The sequence below is a fragment of the Gopherus evgoodei genome, chromosome 16 (genome assembly GCF_007399415.2).
Source record: "Gopherus evgoodei ecotype Sinaloan lineage chromosome 16, rGopEvg1_v1.p, whole genome shotgun sequence".
Lineage (NCBI taxonomy): Eukaryota > Metazoa > Chordata > Testudines > Testudinidae > Gopherus > Gopherus evgoodei.
Genome location: NC_044337.1, coordinates 23,905,103 through 23,925,425, shown reverse-complemented (window position 1 = coordinate 23,925,425; position 20,323 = coordinate 23,905,103). Strand labels below are relative to the sequence as shown.

The 20,323-nt window shown below is 51.0% G+C and overlaps 1 protein-coding gene across 8 annotated transcripts in view; it reads right to left on the bottom strand.

Annotated features, from left to right (window-relative positions):
* The window catches only part of ADGRD2 (adhesion G protein-coupled receptor D2), a 95,665-nt gene that overhangs the window by 49,751 nt on the left and 25,591 nt on the right, over positions 1-20,323 (bottom strand). The window contains exons 1-14 of one of the 8 annotated variants that reach the window (XM_030535622.1): positions 20,020-20,100; positions 18,912-19,108; positions 17,497-17,577; positions 17,248-17,327; positions 12,343-12,420; positions 11,667-11,730; positions 10,518-10,754; positions 8,870-9,523; positions 7,683-7,781; positions 6,966-7,051; positions 6,089-6,367; positions 4,090-4,201; positions 2,116-2,250; positions 498-612 (exon numbers count right to left, since the gene is read on the bottom strand). In XM_030535622.1, coding sequence (XP_030391482.1) covers positions 498-612; positions 2,116-2,250; positions 4,090-4,201; positions 6,089-6,367; positions 6,966-7,051; positions 7,683-7,781; positions 8,870-9,523; positions 10,518-10,754; positions 11,667-11,730; positions 12,343-12,420; positions 17,248-17,327; positions 17,497-17,512 — 1,955 coding nt within the window. In that variant the 5' untranslated portion in view covers positions 17,513-17,577; positions 18,912-19,108; positions 20,020-20,100. The other 7 variants (XM_030535623.1, XM_030535621.1, XM_030535624.1 and 4 more) reach the window with 7 other exon arrangements.

Here is a 20,323-nt window from a genome sequence, read left to right as displayed (position 1 = left end):
TCAAGCCACTTGCTGGCCTGGCGCCCCTCCAGTATCTGCACTGACCCAGCCCCAGGAACCTCTGCTTCCAATTCAGCCACCCACCTGAGGTGGGGACTGGGCCAGTTCTGTCTGGACACTGTTAAATCATCCCAGTGAGAGGCATTCTCCGCAAGCTTATCCACGTCCTTCTGCAGCAGGCCTATTGCATAGGTAACCCTGCCCAGGAGAGGATCCGCTCTGGGTCCCTCAGCAGGGCCTTAGCTGCCAGCCACCATAGAACGGACTAGCCCTCTCCCCTCTTTAGCACAAGCCCATGCGCCCTGGGGCCACAGTCTAGCCCTAGTTCTGCGAGATGTTTTCCGTGCAGAACTATTGGCTGCATGTGGCTGCAGCAGCGAGAGGACACCCAAAGCACTGACATTGCTGAGGACTCCCGGGGCCTGGCCAGGTCTGACTGGCACATCCCTGTTTGTCTGGGGATGAGCAGTACCATGATCAGGCGAACGTGCACTCACCGCCGTCCTCCGTCAGACGCGGCCACGTCCTGGAACACGGTGCTGCTCCCCGGGAGGAAACACTGGAGGGAGGAGTAGCCGTACCACGTGTTGATCGCAGTGACTGTGCTAAGACCTGAACAGAGACAATGGAGCGGGAGAAGGGAAAAAGCTTCCGCTCAGTGTCCCTGATGATGACGCTCAGCCTGCTGTAAGGGCCAGTGGTCTCCTTTGCCGGGGGGCAGCCCAGGGGCGGGAGCAGAGCTGACAGAAACTCACCCAGGTCAATGCACGGGGGACCGTGGCTCAAAAACAGCCATGTCCAGGGTTACAGCCTCTGGGTTCGCCCCCTTGCAACTCCCTTTGAGGTTTAGTCAAGTGTCAGAGGGGTAGCCGTGTTAGTCTGGATCTGTAAAAGCAGCAAAGAATCTTGTGGTACCTTATAGACTAACAGATGTTTTGGAGCATGAGCTTTCGTGGGTGAATACCCACTTCTGACAAGCATCTGACGAAGTGGGTATTCATCCATGAAAGCTCATGCTCCAAAATGTCTGTTAGTCTATAAGGTGCCACAGGATTCTTTGCTCCTTTGAGGTTTAGTTTCAAACAAGCCCAAAACTAGTTCCACACCTGCGCAATGGGAATCCCAGAACAGGCCTCCCCCGCAGGGCTATGGCCAGGACAGTCACTGAAGACTGTGCGCAGCTCAGACCCTGCCGCGATGGGAGCCAGCCAAGTGTCTACGAAAAACAGGCCACGTCTCAGCTGGCCTCACGATGTCACAGAGAAATCCTCCTGCACAATGGCTCTACCCCCTCCTCCATTTCCCCTCTAGCAACTGCCTCGCAAGAGACGATGGTGCCGGGAGCAAAGAACAGTCCATCTCTGGAGCTTGTTTCAGAGTTCGTGTCAGGGGAACTGGCTGGCTTAGGAGATGGGCAATGAGGCCATGGCTGGTGCCACCAGCCAGCGCTGTCCCTAAGGGGGTGTGGGGCCTGAGGTGGACGTGATGAATCTGTCATGTCCGAGACCAACCTGTCACTTCCGGGACCGACCCCGCTGGCCAATCATGCTGGCCCACGGGGGGCCCCCAAAGCGCAGGGCCGGAGCGGTCTCCCCGATTCGCTGTACCCTAGGGATGGCTCTGCCACCAGCTTTGACCCAACCCCAAGTTGGCCATGACTGAAAGTCATTCGCCCCAATAAGGCTGTTGGGTAGATTGTGTGACAGGAGTTGGTGGGTCTCAGCTCTGAGCAGTCACACTCCCTATCACACAGCCATGACTGGCAATGGTGATCCCCCAGGCTGTCCATCACAGCAGTGAGAAGCCAGGCAGTACAAGGGCCAGGAGCCAAGCCCTCTCTCTCCAGGTCCAGGTGGAGGCTCTCGGGTGGCATGTTCAGACGCACTGCTGCAGTCTCTGAAGTACCTGTTCATGGAGAGCTCTGAGACCCACACCCATTTCCTTCTCCCTGAGAATAGCCTCCATACAGCCGCTTTCCAAACGGAATTTGGGAAGAATATGTTAATTCAGGTATTATCACCAGCCCCTGTTACAAAGCTTCTGCATGAAGCTTCCCTCCTCCAAGTGGAGTCAGGGAGGGTCCCTCCAGGATGCAGGACACGGCTCTCACCCTACCTTTGGCTTTAAGTCTTTCTACTTCTTCAGGGGGAACTTCTATGAGGTCAGGCCCGCTTGCCTCCTGGCTTTGGATGAGATACACGTCACTGCTGGGCTCCTGCCGGCTGAGCTCCATCTTCCTGACTTCGATCCCTGGGGAAACAACCCCTGTCGGTATTTCCTCCAAAACCGCTACTCAAAATGCCATGGCCTGAGGCCCTAGGCAGAATATTTAGGATAGACATCGGATTCCTCTGGAAATCAGCCAGCCACATTCAGGCTTAGTTCACTGCCCACCTTAACCCCAGCTGAGCAGTGTAATATTTGCCCTTGGGGGTTGTCGTGTAATAATGGCCTGGCTCCACAGAGGGAACGGGCTGAGCTAGAGGATGGCATGAGGCTTTATCTCACACACACACACACACACACACACACACACACACACACACACACACACACACACACACACACACACACACACACACACTTTTTTCCAATAAGGGCAAAGCAGACACACAACAGTACAGTGTCAACCAGTGCCCTATCAGATCCACGTATTGGACACAACAAAGCCGGGTGTTCTCAAACCCTGGAAAATCTCGCCCAAGGCCCTTCCAGCCAATTGGAGCACAGCAGCCCCCCAAGTCCCCCTAGGACCAAGGAGAGGACAAAGCAAAAGAACCTGTGGGGGAGCTCCCCCCATACCCAGCCTCCTGGTGAGGCTCTTCAGACGGTGACATCAGCCTGCCGGGCACACTCCCGCTTTGTGTGGGTGAGAGTGTGCGGGGAGGGATAGGACAAATTGACCTACTAGGGGTGTCCCGTGTCTAGGATTCAGTGGGGTGTCTACGTGATCGCTACCCCCACCTCCCCTGACACCCCAGCCCTCACTTCAGACCCGTGATACCACCCAAGCCCTCGGAGTGTTTCACAAAACCACATCAGCCCAGCCCAGCCCGGCCCGGCCGTTTGCTCAGAAGAAGATGCTGCCTCGCCCCTCAGCTTCTCTGCAAGCGCCTGTGTCCCTGGCGCCTGGACTACAGTTTGTGGAAGCCCCTTCTTAAAATACTGGGAGACCTGAGCTTGCCGGTGTACGGAGCTGTGAGGCGCCATGTGCGTGGGCACATCACCCTCTTGTGGAGGCCTTGGGGAATGTCACGCTGACTGGAGCATTCCTCAGTGCTACTGCATGGAAAGGATTTCTTCTCATTACGCTTCCTGGTTTGCAGTTTAAAATGAGATTACAGGGTGATGTCAAGTGATCAGGAAGGAAGGAAATACAGCCACAGCCTCCCTCAAGCATCCCCTCCCACCCTTAAAATAGAAAGTTAACTCTCTGCAGCCAGCTTTCCAAATGAGGCCTTCAAGTGCCCAATGTCAGACAGCCCAAGCCTGATTTTCCAAAGAGTCAGCAGGAGCTATCGGCTCTCCACACCTGCAGCTGAGTGCCCACAAACCAGGGTGCCTCAAATCAGCAGACGTAGCTGAAATCATGGGCCATAATGCTCAGCCCTTGTATACCCAGTGTTATGTGGCCTCGTGGGAGTTAGCAGAGGCAGGCCTGTTCCCCCAGTAATGACGTAAGCATGGGATCAGTGAAGAACAGAACCACCTCCGTTTCTCCCTGGCAAAGGGTACAGGGCAGTTCTCCTCCCGCTGCTGGAGCTGCTGCTACCAGTTCCCCTTTCTCCCGCAGACAGGACATGCACACATGGCCAAGAATTTCCTCCCAAGATTACTTTCTGAAATGGGGTCCCCCCGGGAACAGCCACCCTCTGGATGGGCTGCATGTGGGTGTGCAGAGAACACCCACTCCCCCAGCCAGGACAGTAACCCTGTTACACCACTTTCACCTTCAAAGTGCTGGGCTAGGAACTTGTCACACACACCCTGCCCACCACCATCCCAGGCAAACTATCACCGCCACTGCCTGAAGGCTGTTCAGGCTTGCCCCTTTCCAGTGCAAGGGGGCTCCAGGTTGTTCACACTCACCGATGTTCCTGTACTGGATCGCTATCTTTGTCCTTTCTGCAGTCAGAAGTTGGTCTAGGTTTGAAGCCATCCTATCCATGTTCTCTACAACAGTCATAGGCCCTCTGATAATCTAAGAAACACACAGTCATTTGTAAAAATAATGAAGAGTCCTTGTGCCACCTTAGAGACTAAAAGTTATTTGGGCATGAACTCACACAGTCATTCGTGAGATCTTCCTATATCAAATGGTGTAGCTTACAGCCAGTGTTGCCAACTCTCGTGTCTCATGATATTTGGTGTTTTCAAAGCCTCGGCTCCAGGAGTCAGTTGATTACATGAAAACCTCAGTTTTCTGTTTTCTTTTCCCTTTTTTTAAAAATAAGTCTCTTGCCCCACTGGCAGCAGAGAAAAGCTTGAAAATGTGAAACCTATTCGCTCAAAAAACCAACAGGCAAATAAAGAGGATCCAACTTGCTTTTGGGGGGGCCTGACTCCTGAGTTTTGAACACTAGGGGTTGTCTGTGCTGTAGAACACACACTCACATCCCCTGAAACCTACTCACAAAGGAAAGAGCTGCCCACAAGAAACTGAGCCATTACTTGAAGAGCTACAAATTCACAGCCTGATCCCAAGAGATGCTGAGCACATGGACCATCCTGCGTATCACAAGTGTGACAGTGCTGCATAACATGGGCACTCGGAGCCTCACACCTTCCCTGCAGAGGTTGCTTTCACTCGAGCTAAAGAGGAATCTCTGGGAGTAGTAGTGGGTGTATGATGCAGCTGAGAAGTTCTCCAGGAGCAGGCTGTGCTGTGCACGTAACCCCTGGCCGCTGCATGTACCCCAGCCAGAGAGCTTGACTTTTGAGCTCAAGCCATGATCTCTGGAGGCCTCTGGTTCAACCCCCAGTGGACTGGCCACGACGGTAGCTGTTACACATACACCCAGGAGGGGCCAGGTCATTACAATATACAGAAAGGGCTGGCCCGAGAGGACAAGATAAAAGCAATCCCAGCATCCAATGGAGAAGGCCCCCGCTTCGGGAGACATGATGAAAATTTCTCACACAAGGCTCTACAGTGTTTTGAACAGTTTGGGGTCTGGAAACAGATGCCGTCTTGGCATCCCATCTGCAAACATTACAACAATGCACTTTTAAAAAGCTAGCGCATGATCCCTGCCAGGCACAGCAGTGGGGGAAGCAAAGTGCCAGCGATCTGCCACAGACTGCGTTAACCCCCCAGGGAACAGGCCCCTGAATGGCAAGTGTCCTGGCATCAGGTAAGCTGGCTTGAACAGGACAGAAGCCGAGGGGGGCTCCCAAGGGAACCTGCAAGGAGGGGGCAGCTTGGAGTTTTAGCAATGGGCAGCAGCAAACGCACGATCACTGGAGCAAGCAAAGACTGCTGCAGGCCGATGTTTGATGTGCTGCCTGATGCTGCCTGACAGCATCAAAGGAGGAGTCATGGGTTTACACCTTGAGACACAGCAATTCCTGGCACTGCTGCTACTCTAGGGCAGGGCGAGACAGTTCAGAAATCATCTGATCCTCTCGCTGTCCTTCAAAATATTCATGCAGCTCTGGAGCCAAACTGGATCACTGCAAAGGTTCAGAACACCTGGTTAATTCCTCCATAGATGCCTCCATCCCTGCCCCCTAATCATCTCATTTTCATGCTGTCTGTGCAATCCCAGGCTCAAGCCACGAGCTGGACTGCAAGTGCCATGACATTGCCAGGAAGGCTGTTTGCATGAGATCCAGCATGCCCACAATCTCTAGAGAGAGCCTCCTCTTCCCGTTCCAGCCAGCCCCAAACTCTGACCTTCGGGAGGTTTGCCCCACACTAGGCCCACCCCCATGATTAGTCATCAGGTCATTGTGAGCCAGTGAATCAAGGAACTGCAGATCCCAGCAGCATGGTCCAATGTGACACACACCTAGTCTGCAGCGTCACAGACCATGCTGAGGCCAGGCAGGTAGCTGGGTTCATGCACACATCACAAGCCTATTTCACCTGGCTGATTTCTGACCACTGGTCAGTATTTTGCTCCTCCAGGATCAGTCCAATCACTTCCACGTAATACTGACTCAGCTGCTCCAGCATCTCCAGCTGTTCCTGCTCCTGGACTTCAATGTCTGAAACTTGCTTTAGAAACTGGACCACGCCAAGCAGGTCAGCTGGCTTCACTGGGGTCTCCTCCTCCCGCAGGACGCTCGTCAGAGCATGGAGAACATTGACAGCTGCCGAGATGTTCACGTCTCTAACATCGCCCAAGAAAACATTCTCAGGAATCTGCCAAGGAAAAGGCTTTTACCCCAGAGCAGACCCCACCTCTGCCCAAAGACATCAAACGATGTAGAGTTAATTAAGGGCTACGGGTGATACTCTGTGCCTACCCTCCAATATACAAGGAGGCTGCCCTGCCAGCCACCCATAAGCTATTAACCTGCAAGCTGGTGACCAGTGGAAAATGCATCCTGTGCAGGGAAGGGAGATCTGCCCCTGCTCTGCCACACAGGAGTATATGGGTGTTTGCTGAACTCAGCGTGCAAACGAGACCGGGAATCACTGCTATAAACAGGGCTCCCCTGCTCACAGTAACAAGTCCCCCAGATCAGGCCCTGGGGCTGTGAAATGGGCTCAGTTTGTCAAAATGATACAAAGGTAAATATTTAAAAAGCCAGAAAAAGGTGACGGGTCTATTCGTGAGGTTCCTCTCACTCCTGGAGGGCAGCACTAGAGGGGCCTGGGGCGCACAGCTTCAGGCTGGGAGGAAAAGAAACATGCACAAGAATGAACAACGGCACAGCAAGGCGGCTCTGGCCTGTTCTCAGCATCGGGAACTCCCAGCAACGAAAGGTCCCGAGGGTCTGGGCTCTCACACACTCACCACGGTAGCATTTACGAGGGTATTAACCCGACTGATCAGGGGCGGGTTGGATTCTGACTGGGTTTTCTTCAGGAGTAAATACACATCTGAGAATAAACACAAAGACACAAATGTTGCCATGATCCCCAGTAAAGTCCCATTTCAAGTGCCTGGACAGTAACTCCTTGGGATTCACTGATGTGCTGGGAGGACAATCAGGACAAGCTGCCGGGACTTGGGGAGGTAATTTGTGCCTTTTACCTTTAACGCAAAGACACCAAGAGCTGACACTTCAGCTGCTCAGCCAAACTTTTGATCTCTGTGACTTCCCCTCCCTCAGCCCATCTCCTCACCCAACAGGACCAGAGATGTTTGGATTTGATCTTACCCTACAGTGCTGTCACTGTAAGGGGGACAATACCCGGGAGTCCTGCAACGTACAGTGTGGATAACAGACAACTGAATAAACTGAAGATAAAAAAATTAAAATCGGTAAGAGCAGCAAAGTGAGAGCATTCGGCCAGGACACACTTGGACTGAGGCTGTGGCTACAGCACATTTATGTTGACATTTATGTAATTTAGAAAGTTGGAAATGCTAGAGATTGTAGAAGATTAGACTGTAAACTCTCCAGGGCAGAGACTGTGTCTTCCTGGGTGTCTGTATAGGGCCTGATCCTGGCCAGGACCTCTGGGTGCTACCACAATGGAGATAATAAATCAATCATGCTGGCTGTACCCTTCTTGTAATGGCAGACGAAAGGTAAGGAATGCAAACAAGAAGTGTCACTGGCTCCACCACTGCCAATGTCCAGAACTCTGCATTGCTCCACAGGCCCTGGGGAGAGACACAAACAAGGCCCACAGTGCTGAGACACGCGCTGGCCCCCACTGGACGGGACGTTTTCACAAATCAGCCACAAAAACTTTGTTTAAGGCTGAAAATCACCAGTTGCTCCTTAAACAGCCCCACTGTTCTCCCAGGCACGGCCTGGAGCATGCATTCCTGGGGTTGCTCCATAACATAGCTTCTCAGATAACTTGAAGTTAGATGCCCACCCCAGATACACCACAAGGAGACAGAAAAACCAAGGCTTGAGTTGTGGGTTTGATTAGGAATTGTCAAGCCAGCTGGGATAAACTGTGGTGCTAAATAGTGCCTTTCACGCAGGAGGCTCCGGAAGCACTAGGAAGATGATATACAGGGTCCAACAACAGTAATCAACGGATAACAGGGGAGCAAGTGTAGCCTGAAGCTATTTCTACACTACGCAGCTTTTAGCGACACAGCCGTGCCGCTACAGCCATGCCGCTAAAAGGCACGCAGCGCAGCTGCTGCTTTGTCAGCAGGAAAGAGTTCTGCCGCCAACAAAAAAACCGCCACTCCCAACAAGCGGTGTTAGCGTGGTCGGTAGAGCACTCTCTGTTCACACAAGTGCTTATTGTCGACAAAACTTGTGTCTTTCGGGGGAAGGAGGGGGAAGAGTGGAGACAAAGCCTAACTTCTCCAACTGAAACTAGAGGGGAAACATGGAGGAGGAAGAGTATAATGAGCCCAATGGGAATTTGTCCAGGATGCTGGAGTTCATGACGAAAAGTGCCATGGAACCTTTAGTGACCACAGATGAACAGGACCTCGGTCTCAGCTCTTATGTGGATGGTGACTACCTCCCTTCCCCCAACACTCAAACCAACCCTCCTTTCCCTCCCCAGAAGATACACCATCCTCCAAACATTCCCCAGCTATCCATCCTCCCAGTGCAAACCTCTCTTCCTATGGGTGATGCTTACGCCCACACGGAGGCCTGTCATCTTCGGTATGGCTGTACCTGGCAGAAGGGCACTGTCTTTTGCTGATCTTCAGCTCAGAACCTAAGCTTGGAAAGCAAAGTATGCCGAGGACCTGATATCGCAAATGAGTCTTACCTGGGCAAAGAAACTGCGCTGTCACTTCTTGTACAGTGGGCTCAATCTCCAAAGTGTAACTGCCCCACCCGAAGATAAGCTCATGGTCTACCAGGCAGCACGACCGGACTCTCTCTATCTGCTCTTCGCTAAGGACTGTCCGCCACACGTTCAGGTCAGTGATGTTCCCACTGAAGGACTCTTTCTCCTTGAAGGTGCCCCCTAGTGAATCCTGGTCTTGCCCAATAATGAAAGTTCCATGATCGTAAATAGCCTGGCTGGCCAGCGGCCCTGCAGCACACAATCCAGCGGCAGAGGCCTTCTTCTTCCCGTCGGCGTAGATGGCCCATGTCCCGTTCTGCTGCTGCCAGGTGACACAGAAGTGATGCCACTGCCCATCGCTGCGGAACATGGGCAGGTACGGGGAGTGGTGTCCGTGGACGATGATTGCAAATCGTACAAACCCTTCCTCATCAACAAAGCCGCGCAGCTGGAACTCATTAATGAAAGCAGGGACGGCATAGGAGAAGATGGTGGAAATCTCCTGGGTCTTTTTGTCCCACTGGATGTGGGCACAGGCGGTGACAGCAGGCATCACGGGAAAGTTGGCCAGCACCTTCACATACTTAGTGTCCGTTTTGTTTCTGAACACCAGGATTGGTGCTCTGTGAATTCCTGGAAGGGGAACATTCAAAACTTCAGCCAAGAGAGGGCAGGAACCTGGACCAAACCCTGCTCCCTCTCTCTGGGAGACAACCATTTCTTTTATTTCATTCCCACAAATGCTAAAGACCTTGACCCCCAGCACACCACAATACCATAAATACATGCTTGAGGGTTCTCAGCTACTTCTAAAGGGGATGGTGCTGGCTACAGTGATGCCTGGAGAGGAAAGGGGAGTTTGATGCTAGAGCATTTCTGCAATTGCCACACCTGGAAAGTGACACTTCCAGCAACCAGGATGGTAAACAATGAATTTGGGATTAACTGCTCATCGCCAATGGCCTGTCTTCTGGAGGCAGAGCTTAGAGAAGACCTCCCAGATCACCCGACCTATGCTCAGCACAGCTGGGATACATGACTACCCAGTGCTGGATTGCTACAGCCTATGCCCCCCGTCATATTACTTATATGATTACTTCTGCAGATATGTTCCAGGGGATACATCCAGCAAAACCATCCTTGTCTTGATGCTGAGGTGGAGCATGGAGAATTAGTCCATGACACCCCAGGGCATGAGATCCCCCCATGAAAACTCTCCTTTGCCAGGATATCCACAAATAACTGGATACTGGTGAGACATCTGATGTACCACTGCCTGGCCTGCTGACCAATACCCTCTCATTGTTTCCTTGTACTCCCCCTTCTCTCTGTGTCCATCTGTTGGGTCTTGTCTTATACTTCAATTGTAAGCTCCCTGGGGCAGGTTCGGTCCTTTTGGCTTGTGTCTGTACAGCACCTTGCGCAATGTGGCCCTGGTCCATGCTAGGGCTCCTAGGGCCTACCACAATACAAATCACAAGAATAATTTTTCCAGACTGATAACTTCCCCTCACAATATCCAGACATACGTCTTTTGTAAAAGAAGGATCCGACCTCTGGGCCTTCCTGGGTTTCTTTGCTCCTGGCTAGGCCAGGCTAGCTGCCCCAATACCCATCTTATACTCACGTCTCTGTTTGTGCTTCCGCAGGAATGCCTCCCTCTCGGCTAACCAGACAGAGCTTTGCACTTGCAGGGAGCGCAGCAGTTTTCTGACCGAAGCCAGCTTGCTGTCCTGGATCTCAAAGAGTAGCTGCGCAAAGCGTTGTTCACAGTGTCTGTTCGCATGCCACCAGTCCAGGGGGATGTCCACGTATTCATAAACATCTCCCAAGGTTGTGACGATGGCAGCAGCAGCACCAAACTCTGAAAGGCAGACATGCAGGCTGGACCATTGCTACCCCATGCAGCACAGGAGCCGGTTTGCAGAAAGCATCAGAGCTATGTCCTCATTCTCTGCACATTCGGCCCCGAACGCATGAGGCCTTCATGTCAACAGCCTCAGTAATACTAACTACATGCCACACACCTGCTGGTGCCACCTGGGGCCAGCCTCATGCAGCAGATCAGCCGTGCACTTGCAAACATGGGGTCTGCGCAGCCCTCAGAAAGTCAGAAGCAGAATCTTGCACCCGTACGCAGCACAAAGGGACGTCAGTGAACAGGGACAGACTTTAGTGGATTGCCTCGGGCCTAAGAGGAGGGAGAGCTGCAAGCTGCACTTTAGCACACGTGCCTGGAAGTGTTGACTTTCCCCAGGCCCCATCCTCAGACCTGATTCATCCGTGTGAAATACCCAAAACAGTGGCAACGTCAGGACAAAACGACACTCACTGCCGTTCACCAGAGGGATACACTTTAAGACGACATCTTACTCAAACTCACTCAGGGATTTACGGACAGATCTAAGGCCCCGGTTTTCAGCTCCCCTCTTTCCATATTTGCAAGTGGCAATTTGCGCTCACAAAATTTCTCCCACATTGGTTGCACTCACAAGTCCATCACAGGCACAAATATCAGCAGTTGGACAGCACTTACCTGATATTTACCTGCGAACCCGGCACCCTAGTTAGCTGTACAAATACTAATATTTACACCTGCAATCAAATTTGGATCCAACAAACATTGGTCGCAATTTACAACCATATAAAAAGGTGTGTGTGTGTGTGTGTGAGGGGGGTAAACGTTAGCTCTTACAGTCCCAAACATATTGTCATAGATTCTCCGTGCTGAATACTGTTCACACAAAAAGACTCAAGTGCTGATTAGGACACTAACCTTTTGAAGGGTGATTATCAGCAAGGGCAGTAAAGTCTAAGAGTTCCCTGGACAGGCTACCAATCTGCAAGAAATAACACCACACGGTGGGAGCAAGGTTTAGAGCGTATGTTTATTGCTTAGTTCCCTTTTTAAGCCCATGGAGTCTGGCGTCTCTGCTCACGCTGCACTGTTATGGCAAGTTTTCCTTGTTATAGACACATGTATATAAAGAATCTCTGAAAATAAACATTTCAGAGCAAAATACTCTCCTCCACACAGCTACATGGAATAATCAGGAAACTAGAAATATAACAATATCCCTTGCTGAGGCTCTAAAAGCCAAGTGCTATTATTAAAGAACCTGAATCTGCCAAGTGAAATCTACCTCTTGCTGAAACACTGGAAGATGGAACCTACCAGAGCATGACCAGTAGCAACCATCTCCTTTGGGTTGCAGCATCAATAACAAGCCAGTGACTAAATACATTGATCTATCAGAAAAGGTGTAGGAGGATTTATTCATTTTATTTTAGGAGATTTATTCCAGTGTCACTCAGAACGACCTCACCTAGGACTCAGGCCCTGTGTTCCAACATCCTGACTGTTAGGGAAATGTCTTATGGACAATTTCTAGTGGTTTTAAGCATTCAAATTATCCAGCTACTCAAAGCAATTAAGTCCTTGTAAAACTTACCAGAAAGCTGAGGAACCAGTACTCAGGTCTCGAGTGTCGCCTGACCATGTCGACGAGCTGGAAATCTTTCCCTCTCTGCTGGAATGGACAAAGCAGTGCTAGATAAAGATGTCCTGCAGCTGCAGAGCTAATTCTTGCATACAGAAATGGGAGGAAAGAGACTCAACAGAAAATATCCATCCTAGATAGCCTGCTAGGCCCACTCTGTGCCTGTTGCAGACGAGATACCAAAAGCTGATAACTCTGCAGAAGCTAAAAGCAGCAGAGAGTCCTGTGGCACCTTATAAACTAACAGACGTATTGGAGCATGAGCTTTCGTTGGTGAATACCCACTTCGTCAGATGCATTCACCCACGAAAGCTTATGCTCCAATACATCTGTTAGTTTATAAGGTACCACAGGACTCTTTGTTGCTTTTTACAGATCCAGATTAATACGGCTACCCCTCTGATACTCTGGAGAAGCTGTATCATTAGTTCATAAGTCAGATGGTTAGTGAACCCTCCTCACCTGCTTTTAAACAAATCAAGTCAGAGGCATAAATTACATTTCTGAGCAGTGTCAAACGAGATCTTTGACAACATTTCCAGGTAGCTGTGCTGGCAAGACAATGGGATCTTGTAAAGGTTCTGATCAGATGGAGCACAGGGACTAGCCATCAAGAATTGGTACAACCCTTACATCTTACAGGTGGGTAAACTGAGGCGCAGAGCGACTAAATGACTTGCTCACAGCCACACAACAAATCAGCCTTACAGTTCAGACACGAAAAGCCAGGAGCACTCTCAATCCCCTGCTCTTAACCACTAACTCTGTGGTGGTCCTGCACATACAAAATCTATTTCTCAAAAGCCAATCCTTGGCACCTAGAGTCCCATGAAAATGGTACCACATGGAGATTTCGAAAGCTAGCTTTTCGAAAAGCAAGGGGGGAAGTCATTGCCCAAAGAGGAAGTGTTGATCCATTTGGCAGTCAGAATTTAAAATAAAAGCACTTTGGAGACCACGTGAAAGAGACTCTGGTTCTAACCGAGCAGCCTGCAGGTCTGGAGAACCAGGCATTGTTAGCTGGCCAAGGGTGGAACACCCTCCTCTCTCTCCAGCCCCAGAGAGAAGGAAAAAGCACATTGACCGAGATGCTAAATGCTGGGAAGACGAACAAAGAACTTTCAAGGTGACCAGAGTGGGAGGGGCCAACGACCAGGAGTCAAGGGACTCTCATGGGACTGCACAGGAGCAGTAGTGGATTTGGCGCCATGGTCCCAGGCTAGCCTGCTCTTCTCCGTCCCCCGCCCTCTCCTGCAGAGGCAGAAGCTTGGTGCTGCTGGCTCCTGGGGCTCAGGCTGCAGCAGGGGGGGAAATACCCCACTCCCCCAAGCCAAGGGCTCTCCAGCCCGCTGTACCCATTTCAGGGGTCTGATCTGTCTTGCTTACCCCCAAGTTTCACTAAAAACTTCTTGCTTTCGCAATCAGACCAAGATACCTATGGGTCACAGCCCACGATTACTGAACAGCTGCTCTCTCGCGTGACCACATCATCATAAACTAAATCAGCTGGAATAGAAACACCGCACTTGCAGTTCAGCCTGTAGGACAGGGAGCTGGACAAACCAGACACTGTGGGAACAGCCTGGCCGGACTTCGCAGGGCTGCAAGGAGCTGATGGCCCCTGGCTGGGAACCTGCCCCAGCGACCGCGGGAGGCTCAGCCCCTGGCCGCGGGGCTTTAGCTCAGCACACCCGGCTCTGAGCCGCGCAGCGCGGGGGGCCCCGCGGAAAGTGCCCCGGGCCAGACGGGCTCCGGCTTCCCGGAGCAGCCGGTGGAGGAGCGCGCCGGTCCCGTCCCGGGAAAGCTGCAACCCCCGGGGGCGCCCGCTTCCCCCGCCCGGCCCCGGGCAGAGCAGCCCCGAGCCCCGCTGCCACCCTCCGCGCCCGGCTCCTACCGTCCGGCGGCCCCGGGCGCTGCTCTCCGCATGGCCTCCGCGGCGCCCGGCTGGAGGGGACGCTCCCTGCCCCGAGCCCGCGGCAGAGGCGGCTCCGGGCGGGCCCTTCACATGCAAATCGCAGCCTGGTGTGTGAGCGCCGCCTCCTCCCTTGGCGAGCTGCCGGCCGGCAGGGGAGGGGGCAGCGGGCCCTGCTCCAGCCCAGCAACCTGCACGGGACTCCCGGGAGCCAGCCCCGCTCCGCTCCGCGCCCCTCCTCGGGCTGGGCACTCGCCCTCCTGCCCCCTGGGAGCCTCCGGCTGGAGCCCAGCTGCTGGCGGAAGGAGCAAGAGCAGGATGAGGCCCAGGCACAGGGGGGCTGGCCCCAGCAGGAGTGGGCACCAAGGCAGGTGGCGAGGAGGGGCTGCTCGCCTTCCACCCCAGCCCAGGGCTTGGGGGCTCGCTGCTGGAGGAGGCTCCTGGGATGCTGGTAAGGGAGAGGGTTAGTGTTTCTCAAGACCAGTCCCTAGACCAGCATCAAGCCCCCAGTCCTCCCTGAGAATTTAGGAAGGCACCAAGCCAGGCACTAGTATCAAAGAGGTTGAGAAACAATGCTAAATGGTTCTGAAAAACTAGCCTAGAGAGGCCTGTACCTCTCCCCAAGGCTGGGCTTGATAGGACATCCCATCATGTAGCACCCACATGTCTAACCAGCTTTTCCCTTCTACATCCTACTAAAGACTTCCAGGCCTCCAGTGTTTTCACCCAGCACCACAGGAGCAAACTAAACGCAGCCTTCACAGCCCAGAGGGGTTTCTCCAAATCTGTTTATTTTACGTTAGAGCAGAAGGACAAAACATCAGCTATTTAGTATTAAAAGTTTGGGAAGCCTGGACAAGTCAATTTGAAGCCTTTTGGACAGCAACAGTAGAGGGACATGATTTGGCCAAAGCAGGTCTGAAAGCCCTTTTGACAAGATGCTCTAACAAAACTAGTTAAATTCTTTTTTAACAAGAATCAAAAGGAGAGAGAGAGATACAGGTCCTGTTGCTAATGTACATCAACATATTCAGGGCTCTCTACCTAATACCTTACAAGCAGTTTGTGCCACCACAGACACTTATGAAGGAGGTGAGATCACTAAATTCAGGCATGTCATTACCTTAAACACTTGTTTTTTTAATTAAAGCTGGGCTGTGACTGTGCTCCCAAAATACACAAGTTATTTAACTTCAGTTATAACAACCTATTAGTTTTTCACCACTCCATAATCAAATGAGTAAAACTGACATTAAATGCCTAGGGCCTTACAGATTAGAACAAGGCTTATAAAGGTTCCCAGGTAAGACAACATGTGAAGTGCTGTTGTGATTTTCAAAGCCACATTCCCACAATGGGGCCTGTAGCAGGGAGCTTGGAGGCAGGATTTTAAGACCAGAGTATCTGGGCCACCTCCACAGTGCCCCAGCATTCTTAGCCTCAAGGGAGAGGTTCTCTTTTGATTAATGCTCAATTCAGCTTTGCTACAGCAACAGCACATAGTTCCCACTCCTCCCCCGTAAGTGAATGTTTGAGTCAGGCCCTGGATTCATGGGCAACTGCCTTTTGTTCGTCAGGGCCTCCATCCCAGAACGAAGGCAATTATCAGACCCCAGTCTCTGCGCTAGTTGCAATAAATCTCTAGCAGAAGAATGGATCTGGGAGGCAGCTGCTTCGGTCTGCTTAGTCACTACTGCCAGTAGGTAAACTGACTGATGAGGAGATTCGGCATGAGCAGCGCTGCACAAAGCATCAAAGGTCTTGGCGAGCAGCACAGCAGTTTTGGAGAAGGTCTCTGTGGCTTGCTTCAGCTTTGCTAGGTCTGGATCCTGGTCCGCTGTGAGGAGCAGGGGAGGTGGTCAGAGCCAAAACCAAAAAAAAAGTTCAGATTGCATCTTCCATCAAGTATTTAACTGAGTGCTTTCCTGCTTACAGTAAGGCCATTAAGACTTCCACAGCACTTCACTAGCTAGAGAACTTTGCAAAACCATTCAATAGTTCTAACACCCAACTCAGGAGGTAAGTGTTCCCTATATACCCAAGTGTAAAATAAGGTTAAACAAATTTTCCTAAAAGCAGAGTGCTAGACACTGGTACAGCCAGAATTGAGATGCAGGTGTCCTGACTTTGTGCTTGCCTGGGTTATGCTGTTTTCAATCCCCTCATGAGATATGGCTATAGTACCTGCCCTTTACAGATGGGGAAAGTGGGGGGAGGGGGGAAGAAAAGCAGTCTTCACCGAGTACTGCCCCCACACCCACTCTCCACTCGGCTACATGAATTTACAGTGGTGCAGTTTAAAGAACCCAAAACAAAGATGTGTAACAGAACACCACACAAATGTTTCCTGAACACACTTGGCTCTTTGAAGACAGTTTAGCTGTGGAATCAGTTAACTCTTGGGCTGAAAATCTTTGAATTGTGTGCCAACATGTTTCACTCTAGTAAGGATTAAAGAAAGATCCAATTACTTATGTTCAGAAGCTGCATTTGCTTGAAGCATATTCTCAATATTCCTTGCAGCTAGAAGGAAATCTGCAGCATGTAGTTGCAACTGCAGGCAAGACCACCCAGCAATTTGAAGACCATCTCCAAATAGACCAGACAAGAGTAAGATGAGTAACTAAGAAGCATTACCTTTCAGACACTGCAAAGCAATTGTAGAGGCCTGTTTCCTAGCCACCTGGAGAGCATTCAAGTCACAGCTTAAAGCTTTATACCAGGAAACATGCTCTTGGAAACTCAGACTTGGAGGTTTTTCTGACTTCTGTTTTTTGAGGGATTCAAATCCCCTCTATTAAAAAATACAAAATAAAGACTTACTAGCTAGTCTAGAAACCTGTTCTCACCTCTTCCCTGCTATTTAGCAATTTCCCCTGAATTCTGGGCTATTCTTGCTTATATGCCAAGAGGCGTCTCCGCAGAGGCTGGGGAGGAGCAATCACCTGGAGTGTAAATTCGTGAAGCAGGCATGTGTCTTCCCATGAGGCAGGCTCCTCAACAAAGCAGCAACTCCACAGTGTGCCTTGGACACAACAAAAGAGATACTGATAAGTGTCAGTGCCACACAAGTTCTCACCCAGAGAAGTGACCATGTGACTTCAGCGAACAACTCGTCTTTACTATGCCCAACCGATGGGGATTAGTCCGAGAACTGCACAGCCCCTGCCCTTCCCACATACACATGCACTCACCCAGAATATTTTGCATTTCTCCATAAAACACTGCAGAGAGCTTCCAACTGAAAGGAGCTGTCTTCGGACTTCCTCTGCCAGCTAAAAAGGAGAAAAGCTAAGCAAGCACAGAAAGTGTCTCTGGGGGGCCAATACGGGAGGTGGTGGGCACCGGCTCAGAGTCAAGGTCTTAGTCTGGTGAACTGGACACCCTGCTGTAGAGGCAGACCCACTGGTGAAGAGAACATGGGAAGCAATATCAGAGGCCTCAAATCCTACAGCCTGCCCTATCTCCTCACTTCATGGGGGCAGGGGGGAGGGGGGAGGGAGAGAGAGAGAGAATAAATGTGAGCAGATTCCTCCATCCCCCCAAGAGCAAAGTCAGCAAGGGGAGACTGCACTGATTGATGCATCTGTAGGTTTGCCTTAAACTACACTTAGCGTAGGTGAGCCCCAGTCAGTGCAGAGTCATACTCTCTGCCACAGTAAGCACTGGATGGTCCCAGAAGTGTGCCCTTATCTACCACCCTGTAAGCCAACTCTGCACATGAATTCTCCTCTACCCAATTCAAATGGAACACCGCAGTCCATTTCCCAGGCAGGGAGCAGCAGAATCCCTGCCAGCCATTCAAGGGACACCGGAGAAGAGGAATGAGTGTCTACACAAATGATGAATCTAGGTGTAAACAGTAGTCAAGCCATCGGTACATCTTCTCTCATGAGGCAGTTATAAGTACACGAGGCATTCTAAGGCACCCACTGCTTACTCAAAATGTTTGGTGACACCTGATGGTTTGCAGTTAGTAGTGGAATGATGGAGCCAACCTTGGGTTTGCTTCTATTTAAGTATTTTCAAGCCAGCTAAACATCTGATTACATGGGATCAATTAAAAAAGCCGATATTAGTTTTCGGAGGAATTATACCTTAGTAGCAAGAGTTCTTGATCGCACACCATCACCACAGCTTGCAAAGCTTTACACAGCTTCAGAGCACAGCTTCTCATTTAAAGGGCAGTGACATTTGTATGCTCAACACACTCAGCAAATATTTGCCAAATCAAGTAGAAAGCAGTGTTTGTAAATGAGATGCAGAGGTGAACACACTCCCTTGCTTTGTTACAAAGCATTAGGTCACTTTTTAACTTTACAAGCCAGTGAGCTGCAGTCTCCCCCAGCCCAGTAGGGGGTGTTATTCTACTGCAGCATTTGGTTTTGCCACACCGCCCACTGCGCCAGGCTGAGCTCCATTGCGTTTCCCCTCAAGTTTTGTTTGAAAGCTTTGCACAGGGAGCGAGAGTGTCTGACAAGTCTTCCCTCGGAGGGCATTTGACCCGCAACCCCTCAGACACACCCTGACAACAGAGCACTTTGCTCGCCAGCTTTATTGCGGCAGCAGCTATTCCACAATAGCCTCCACACCTGGAAAGTTACATTACCTGCTTTCCTGAAGACAAGCTCTGGCACTGCAGGTCCAGGAGTTCCTCTGTGTTCTTATCCATCTGCACAGCAATATAGCTCTCTGCCCCTCCAGTGACTGCCTCGGTCACAGTGTTTGGGAGGAACTGAAACCACAAACATTCCATCCTAGTGAAGTGTCATCGGATTGTCAGCATGGCCTATTTCACAAAGCATCCTGGGGGGGGACAACACAAAGCTGGGCTTATTCACTGCTGTGGAATCCATTGATGGATACTGGGGTAGGGGCTGCAGGGGTGGCTGGTTGCCAGGATGCAAGAGTAGGAATTGAAGCCTATATTTCCCTTAAGCTCAGTCACTTCCCTCCTATCCCCCATTGCAAGCCACAAGAGGAGACAGATCAGCTCCTCAGGACCAAAATTCTCAGCCATTCCTGCCCCCCACCAGACCCCACTCTCAGCAGTCAAAGCCTCCAGAGCTGCCATCAACACAACTCTTACAATGCAGATATGCATTGGCAATCTGCCAATTAAAGTCTCCAGCACATTGAAAATTGAGAATTTGGGTACAGCATACACTGGACTTTAGATCTTCTAGGAGCAGGAATACTGGGCTAGTATTGTTAACACGGGCATTTAATTCCATTAAAAAAGCCCGTCATCTTCACTTGTGAGATCAATCCATTGCAGGGATTCCACTTTGCCACAGAAAAAGGGGAGCTTACAGCAGAGTTCAGCTCCAGCCAGCTAGAAGGTACCCAGGCCTGGTTTCTATCCCAGCTGAACCCCCAGGTCTGAGGAGGCATGTCTGTCAGAGAAGCTTTCTAAGATGAGAGCTCATCAGTATTCAAAGAGTGTTTGGCAAATATTTGGACTTGGACGGCTTTTTTTTTTTGGTAGTGTAGTGAGCTGTTTGTAAAGCAGTACAATGCCCAGCTCCCAAGGAGGTTCTCACAATCCCAGGGAGCAATTAGAGAGCATAGGAGGCTCTGAACTATCACCCATGGAAGGGGCTCTCATCAACCGGCCTCTCACAGACAGGGAGCAGTGTCAGCATCCGTGGAAGCAGCATTTTGATTGACAACTGGACAATCATCCCCACCTCCCCCAGGCAAAGGTTCAGCCTTACCTCAGTTCGTTCAAGATTGGCTTCCGGCCCCACAGCAACCATTAGCTGGCCAAGCCAGCTAGCAACAGCGATCACTGACTGCTCAATTTGCTCCTTGGATTCCAGGATCATGGATGTAATTTCACATTCACAGCCCTGGAGAAGGGAGGCAAGAAGGCTGGCAGCACATGTTCAGTTGACTCTCTTTAGATTTCATTACAAGCATCTTTACAGTGCACGCTTAGCACAGCGAGGCTTTTACAGACAGACAGACACTAGATCAGTAGAGCCCCAGGTTTACATGCGTTTTATAGGCAGAGTCATT